At 47.2% G+C, this 8,409-nt stretch overlaps 1 protein-coding gene across 1 annotated transcript; it reads left to right on the plus strand.

The window, feature by feature from the left end:
- The first annotated feature begins 2,166 nt into the window (after positions 1 to 2,166).
- Positions 2,167 to 7,874, plus strand: LOC134372463 (zinc finger protein 584-like). Its single transcript, XM_063089956.1, has 4 exons — positions 2,167 to 2,319; positions 3,131 to 3,257; positions 5,937 to 6,059; positions 6,868 to 7,874. Exons 1-4 carry the CDS (start codon positions 2,302 to 2,304, stop codon positions 7,872 to 7,874), a joined length of 1,275 nt encoding a protein of 424 aa, XP_062946026.1. The 5' UTR covers positions 2,167 to 2,301.
- The last annotated feature ends 535 nt before the right edge of the window (positions 7,875 to 8,409 follow it).

Below are 8,409 nucleotides of genomic sequence, written 5' to 3' on the forward strand. Positions count from 1 at the left end.
AGTCCAAGATCAAGGTGCTGGCTGATTTGGTTCCAGCACTCTTCTTGGCTTTCAGATAACTGCCTTCTTGCTGTGTCCTCCCTCACATGGTAGAGAGTGAACTCTGTGTTTTCTCCTCTCATAAGAACACTAATCCTATTACATCTGGGCTTCACTTTTATTCCATTTAAGTTTAATTACTCCCTTACTCCAAATACAACCACACTGGGGGTTAAGGCTTCAACATATGAATTTGGGGGCAGGGGGCACAATTCAGTCCACAGTGCAATCCTTCAAGCAGCCAGCCCCAAATAGATGTCCTGTAGCTCAAGGTCACCCTGTCTTCTCCTCAGTAAGACTCCATTATTTCACTCCTGTAGTCTACAAGAAAGCACTAGGCCTGAAATCTGAAAAGCATAAAAAGTGAAACTAAAGTGAGATCCAAGGAGGTGATGCCAGGATAAACATGAGTCGTGAATACTAACCCAGGAAACATAACTTTTCTCGGAGTGGGACTTCACTCCGAGACGACTTGGGATCAAACTGTAGTGCTGCCTCCCACCAGCCGTGTGACCACTGCAAGCACTTAGCCTCTGGGAGCCTCAGGTCCTATACCCTCGATGCCTCTGCCCGCCAGTATGAGGAAACGAGCCTGTCTTACAAAGGGACAGATTTTCAAGAACTATTTAAGGATACGTTTTAGCCCAAGTCATGCTAAGGGATAACCAGTATCTCAGAACTAAGTAGAAAGAGCGGGCAGGGGAATAAAGCATGGAGGACAGAGAGGTGGGGGACAGGGTTCCTGTTGGGAAGAGTGAGGAAGCCAGTGGCCTGACCCACTGAAGCTATGAGTGCAAAGTTCTCCGGCATCACCTTGAGGTAGATGCTGCTCTGGACCTCAGCTAGGAGCTCGGTTGCTCATTGGAGACACAGGGCCACGTCCACTAAGATGAGTGCGTCTGAATTCAGGGCAGACGCCCAGGATCCCGGTTCTTCTCCTACCAGCCTCATGCCCTGATGGGTCCAAAACCCTGCCCCCTGCCACACTCAACCATGTGCTCACTGTACTCCATGAGAACCTTATATCTGAGATGGCACCATGGCCCAATATGAGGTAGGCTACGGGCCTATCGTGCCTTGGACATGTGCAGGTCGGACCCGTCCCTGGCATCCCACACCTGTGTGTATCCAGTGACCCATACATCGCCTGCACTGTGGGGCACCGAAGGCTCAACACATCTAAAACTCAACCGCTGATTTTCCCTCAACACCTGCTCCTTCCACCGAGGTTTCCTGGCCGTTAGTTCCCAGCTGCTCGTTGAACCCTGGCCGGGACACTTTTCTGAAACTTCGTCTCCCGCTCCCTAAAGAGGATACAACGCCAAGAGGGATGACTCCGGGGCGGCCGCGGGCACAGACGGGCTTTTGCGGAGGAGTCCCGGCAGACACTCTCGAGCGACAAGACCCGACGGCCACTCTACGACCAGGGACATCGGGGCTCAGGGAGGAACATTCGTCATGGTCAGGGAGCGTATAGGTCACGGACGCAGAACTTCTCCGTGCCTTCCCCGCTCGATTCCGTGGGCCCGGGGACCCTCCCGAACACCGTCCACAATCCAGGGAAACCTCTGCCTGGTGTGGTTGCAGAGCAACTGTCAGAAACTGACGCCGGAAGTCCCGCCCAGAAACGCCCCTCTTCTGAGCTGTCAGTGGCCACGTCTGTACGGTCGCGCAACGAATTCGCTTATGGGAAATGTAGTTTGCACACATCCTTAAGACGCTATTGTGCCCTCCCCTATCACCTTGGCAACAACCAAGCTTTGCCTAGCTACGGGCGCGGGGAAATTATGTCAAATCGTGATGCCGCAGCTGCGCTAACGAGGCACAAGCTGAGTGAGTGGCACAGGACTTCCGGTGTTGGGCTTTGCGTCATTAGGCTGCGTCGGGTGGGGGCGGTCCGAGCACCTCAGATAGCTGTGGGCGGGCTAGGGTATCACCCCGGTCGAGAAGAAGGGCAGAGACCCTCACGGCGCCTTAGCAAGCGCTGTGACCCCCACCTGCAAAGGAATCCGTCTTCTTGAGATTCGGCGTCACTCACAGAACCGGCCTCCGCTCCGCCCTCCTTCCCCGCGTATACCGAAGGCGGTTCCCTAGTACTTGGGCGCATTTTACCCCGGCGGGGGGAGACCTATCTTCGAAGGTTCAACGGTGGCCGGAGGATAACTGCGCCCAGGCCGGGGTGGCGGGGAAGCGTTTCAGTTCGGTCCGCCAGTCGGGTCCTGGTCAGCGCTTCTCGCGGCCCCGCTCCGTCGACAGGTTCCAATGGCCAAGGATGCGCCAGTGAGTGTAGGGTGACCCAGGAGGAGTGAGGAAGGCTGTGTCAGGTGAAGGGACAGCATCTGCTAAGGCAGAGGTGGTGGTGGAGGACTGGGGACCTCGAAGATCTGCCTGTAGTTCCGGGAGGCTGAGGAATAGATCCAGGTGGGGACGTCTTCAATGCAGCACGAGGGAGGCCCTTGGCAGTGGTGGCCATTGGAAGTGTGGGGCAGGATGGGGTCGTGGTTGCTATGCTAGGCACTTGGAGACACAATGGGCAGAACTGCATGTAAGGAGGCCAGGGAGTTGCCTATGGGATGAACTGGTGAGGTTGTGCTGGGGGTGTAGGGTTGTAAGCATGATGCCGTTCAGAGTTAGGTGGGCAGGAGGGCAAACTAGAGAGGTCTGGGACAAGGTACTTGGACCTAAGGGAAAAGGGTGAGCATAGGTTTGGTTGCATGTGAGAAGTGTGATTAATGGGACTCAGAGGCAACTGGGAGGCAGGAATAAGTCGGGGCCTGTGTGCTTGGCCCTGCATATAGATGGCATGTCTCATCACCAGGCTGGATATAGTGTCGAGTAGTAACACCAGAGGCATCAGTGACACGAGGGTTCCTGGTATTTCTCTGAGGTAGGAGTCTTGGGAGAAGGGAGGTATGAGGGTATGTGTGGGGAGTGAAGTAGGGGGAAGGTTTGGGGCTCATAGGGAAAGATAATGTCAGTGGGAGATGTGGCAGGACCCTGAGACACGCATCGAGGAACATCTATTTCTATTTTGATTGTTTTTTTTCTGTCTACCATTGACCCCAAGTCTCAGTTGAACCCATCATTGCAGGGCCTTGCTATGTTTGAGGACGTGGCTGTGTATTTCTCCTGGGAGGAGTGGGGGCTCCTTAGTGTGACCCAGAGGAGCCTATACCGTGATGTGATGCTGGAGAACTTTGCACTCATTAGCTCACTGGGTAAGTCTCTCACACTCTCCCCCAGCACACTGACCACCTTTGCCTTTTCCGCAAGGGAAGTTCTGTCCATACCAAAGCCAGACCACTGGGGCTGTTTTTTTCCCAAGTTCCCTGTTGTAGATGTTGTGGGTGCTGAGACTGAGTTGTGTGCTCTTTCCCTGCCTCTCTCTGAGTAGCCTTGTTAACAGCCTCAACACCTGTTGCCCCAGGGCCTACTGGAGCAGGGTTTGGGGGTCAGATGTTTCACAGTTTGCCTACCAGATTCCATCCAGCTTTCCTCTCCCTGGCCCTGTAACTCTGTTGAAGACAGAGCTCCTCTGTGCTCTGGGTTTTGCCTTCTTCCTCCAAAAGAAATTTTACAGGGCCCTCCCTGGGCCAGGTTTGAGCCATGAATTTGAATGAGTACATCAGTTTGGTGAGTATTGCCATCTTAATATTAAGTTTTTTGATCAGTGATCATAGGATGTCTTTCCATTTATTTAGCTCTTTAATTTTTGGGGGTGGGTGGAAGGCTGGTACAGGGATCTGAACCCTTGACTTTGGTGTTACCAACACTGACCTCTAACCAGCTGAGTTAACCAGCCAGCCCTCAATAATGTTTTGTATTTTAGTGTACAAAGCTTGTACTTCTTTTGTTAAATTTATTCCTAAGTATTTTATTCTATTCGGTGCTATTTTAAATGGAATTGTTTTCTTAATTTTATTTTGGGTTGTTAATTGCTAGTTGTAGAAATACAATTGGTTTTTGCATACTGATCTTGTATCCTGCAGCCTTGCTAAATTTGTTTATTAGTTCTCATAGTTTTTCCATACATAAGGTCATTATCTGTGAATGGAGGTAGTTTTACTTCTTCCTTTGCCTGATCTAGCTAGTACCTCCAGTACTTTATTGAATAAAAGTGGCAAGAGTAGACTTCCTTGTCTTGTTCCTGATTTGAAGGGAAAAGCATTCAGTATTTCACTATTATTGTGGTCACTATTAAGTTGGTTTTTTGCAGATACCCACTTCAGGTAAGGAAGTTTCCTTCTTTTCCTAGTTTGTTGATTGCATTTATTATGAAAGATCATTAGATTTTGTCAAATGCTTTTCACATATCGAAATAATCTTGTGATTTTTTTGTCCTCTTTTCTATTAATGTGGTGTGTTACAGTAATTGATTTTCATGTGTTCGACCTTGCATTGCTATGATAAATTCCCTCTGTCATGGCTTATGATATTTTTTATGTGTTTCTGGATTTGGTGTGTTAGTATTTTGTGGAGGATTTTTGAATCTATATTCATAAGAGCTAACTGGTGTAATTTTCTTTTCTTGTAATGTCTTTGTTTGGTTTGAGTATGAGGGTAACTTTGGTTTCAATGGATGAGTTGGGAATGTTCCCTCCTCTTCTGTTTTCTGCAAGAGTTTGTGAAGTATCAGTGTTAATTTTTATTTCAGTGTTTTTAATATTCACCATTGAAGCCACCTGGGCTTTTTGTGTGTGTATGTGAAGTTAATTTTAAAAAAACAAAAAAACCTCTCTCTTATAAGTTTGTTTGGATTTTTTGTTTCTTCTTGAGTCACTTTTGGTAGTTTGTGTCTATTTAGTAATCTAAATTTTATCTAAGTTACCTAATTTGTTGGCATACAGTTGTTTATAGTATTTCTTTATAATGATTTTTATTTTTGTAAGATTGCTAGTGATGTTGCCTTTTTCATTCCTGTTTATAGTAAACTGAGTCTTCTCTCCTTTTTTTCTTGTCAGTCCGTGTAAAGGTTTGTCAATTTTGTTGACCTTTTCAAAGAACCAAGTTTTGGTTTTGTTGATTTTATTTTTCTCATCTCTGTTTCATTTATTTCTACTCTAATCTTTATTATTTCGTTTCTTCTGCTAGCGTTAGTTAGCTTCTGCTAGGTTTAGTTGCTTTTCTTTTGTTTGTTACTTGAGGTGTAAAGTTAGGTTATTGGTTTGAGATCTTTTAAAATATAGGTATTTATATCTATAATTTTACCTTTAAGCCCTGCTTTTGCTGCATCCCATGACTTTTGATGTGTTGTGTTTTCATTTCATTTATCTCAAAGTATTTGTAATTTTCATGTGATTTTTTTTGTTTGACTCTGATTGTTTAGGAGGATTTTATTTAAATTCCATAAATTTGTAAGTTTCCCAAATTCCTTTTTGTTGTTTTCTGTTTTAATTCTTTTGTGGACAGAACACATACTTTGAAATTTACTGAAGCTTGTTTCATGTCCTAGCATTTGGAGAATGTTCCATGTACATGTGAGAATGTGACAAGAGTGTGTATCCTGCTGTTGTTAGGTGGAATGTTCTATAGGTGTCCGTTAGGTCTAGTTGGTTTTCAGTGTTGTTTAAGTCTGCTTTGTCCTTGTTCATTTTCTTCTTAGAGGTTCTATGAAAGTGGGAAATTGAAGTCTCCAGATATTATTGTTGAATTGTCTATTTCTCACTTTAGTTATGTTAGTTTTGCTTTACGGGAGGGTTTTTGTTTTGTTTTGTTTTGTTTTTGGTGGTAAAAAAAAACTAAGATCTCCCCTCTTAAATTTTCAAGTGAACAGAGGAGGTTTGTTTTCTAAACTCACTTTCCTTCCTAGTTGCCATCATGGCATGAGCTTTATGTGGTAGGAGGGTGGGTCAGCCTTGGCTTGCTTGGGCTGACCTCTTACTACCTATCACCCCCAGGATTTGCACCATCAAGATCGCATGTGTTTGCCCAATTGGAGGGTGATGAAGAGCACTGGGTGCCCAGCTGGATGGACGTGACTCCAGTCAGTAGACCAGAGGCCAGGAAGAGTCCTGGTCTTGGTGAGTGGAGCTGTGGGATGCCTCAGTTTTAGCAGTTCATGGCATGCTGGGTACTTCTGCACACTAGTTTTCTGGTGTAGAGGCCAGTGACTACATCTTATTCCCACCTTTCCTCTCCCTTCTGGACACCACAGTGTCACCATCTCTACCATGATTCTCAGGCCCTGGGTGACACCATCTCTCTGGCCTGTGTCTCGCCATTGCCCCTTCTCTGTGCCTGTGCAAAGCTATCCACTGGGGACCACTCTGTGTGTAACTTGAGATGTGCATGTATTCTTAAATAATACTTGAACACCAGCTAATGCTTAAGTAATACTTGTCAGCACTACGCTCTCCCAAGTGAGCTAACCAGCCATCCCTGTATAGGGATTCGAACCCGTGGCCTTGGTGTTATCAACACCACGCTCTCCCAAGTGAGTCACAGGCTGGCCCTGCTTAAATAATACATGAACACCAGCAACTGTCCCAGATTTTTCTGGGACTATATACCTGTTTCTTCACAATGCTTGGCAGTCACCAGAAGCCAAGGCCCCCCTGAAGCCCTTTGCAAAGGAGTGACTTGGAAACACCAGCTCTCTTTCCTGCACTGCACCCCATCTTGTGTCCTCACCACAGTTGAGGTCTTACCTATTCTGTGGTCTGGTGGACCCCTGTTCTGCTGGGCCAACCCTTCCTCACTTGGACCTTTCCCAGCAACCTCCCAGCAATTCTACAAAGTCTTTTCTGGGTGGATCTGACGTGCATTGGTGATAAAAGTACCTCCTCCCTTCAGTCCAACTCTCAGTAACTGACTCTTCTCTGCTTTCAGGTTGTCTGCGTAGTGTGGATAATGAAGAAGCTCCATCCAGGCAAGAGAAAAGTTGCAGAGTCCACCTGTCAGAAAAGCCCTTCGTGTGTGGAGAGTCTGAGAAGGATATTCCAGCCACCTTAGACCTCCTCCAGCACCAGCCCACCCATAGCAAGGGGAAGCTATGCAGAAGCACTGAGCAAGGGGCAGCTTTCCTGCCCAGCTCCAATCACAGGCAGCAGCAGGGAGTCCACACCGCACAGAAGCCCTTCAAGTGCAGTGACTGCGGGAAGATCTTCTTGAAGGCCTTCGCTCTCCTTGACCACCTGATAACTCACTTGGAAAAGAGACCCTTCAAATGCCCGATAGGCAGAAGTGCCTTCAAGGTGAAATCAACTCATGTTAATCACCGAAAAATTCATGCTGGAAAAACATCCCATGTGTGTAACGAGTGTGGGAAGGCCTTCAGTTACCCATCTAAACTGAGGAAGCACCAGAAGGTTCACACAGGCATAAAACCTTTCAAGTGTAGTGAATGTGGGAAAACCTTCAACCGCAAAGACGCACTTGTTCTGCACCAGAGGATTCACACTGGAGAAAGGCCTTATGAGTGCAGCAAATGTGGGAAAGCCTTCAGCGTTCTGTCTACCCTCATTCGACATCGAAAAGTTCACATTGGAGAAAGGCCCTATGAGTGCAGGGAATGTGGAAAGTTCTTTAAATACAATAATAGCTTCATTCTTCACCAGAGAGTTCACACTGGAGAAAGGCCTTTTGAGTGCAAGCAATGTGGAAAAACCTATGTGACCCACTCTGGCCTGTATCAGCACTGGAAAGTTCACACTGGAGAACGGCCCTATGAGTGCAGCCTCTGTGGGAAAACCTTCACCACCAGGTCCTACCGCAATCGGCACCAGCAATTTCACACTGAAGAGAGGTCCTATGAATGTACAGAATGTGGGAAAACCTTCAAACATAGTTCTACACTCCTTCAGCACAAGAAAGTACACACTGGAGAAAGGCCTTAGGAGTACAGGGCCTGTGGAAAAGCCTTTAGCCACTAGCACCTTGTTCAGCAAGGTCTCATTGCAGAAAGGAGATGGAGGAAAGCAGCCTTTGTGAGAGTGCCATCTGAAAGAAGCTAAATCTTGCACATCCCAGCACCCACCCACCCTGGGGCAGCTCCCAATGTGTGCCAGGTGGCTGGGAAGCTTTCAGGAGCTAAGTTGCATTCTCTGACCTGTCCAGGGCAGGTGGCAGTGTTATGTCACTGCCAGTTTCTGTGACAGAAGCTATCCCACCTCCACCACTCAGCAAGTCTCCATGTGTGCCTCAGTTGCTGCAACATGTTTAGGGATGACAGACCTCATGCTCCTTGCTCCAGACAGGGGAGAATCATTAAATGGTGGAGCCCATGATGGACCTTGTTCCTTCTTCACTGGCTGACTTAGGCATGGACATGACCCAGTTTTGGCCAAAAGGAACTGGGAGCTTCAGGAAAGGTTTATCATTTTCATGGACACTGTTGACACTATACATGATATTGTCATGGCTGGGCACAGA

This window comes from Cynocephalus volans, chromosome 3 (genome assembly GCF_027409185.1).
Source record: "Cynocephalus volans isolate mCynVol1 chromosome 3, mCynVol1.pri, whole genome shotgun sequence".
Lineage (NCBI taxonomy): Eukaryota > Metazoa > Chordata > Mammalia > Dermoptera > Cynocephalidae > Cynocephalus > Cynocephalus volans.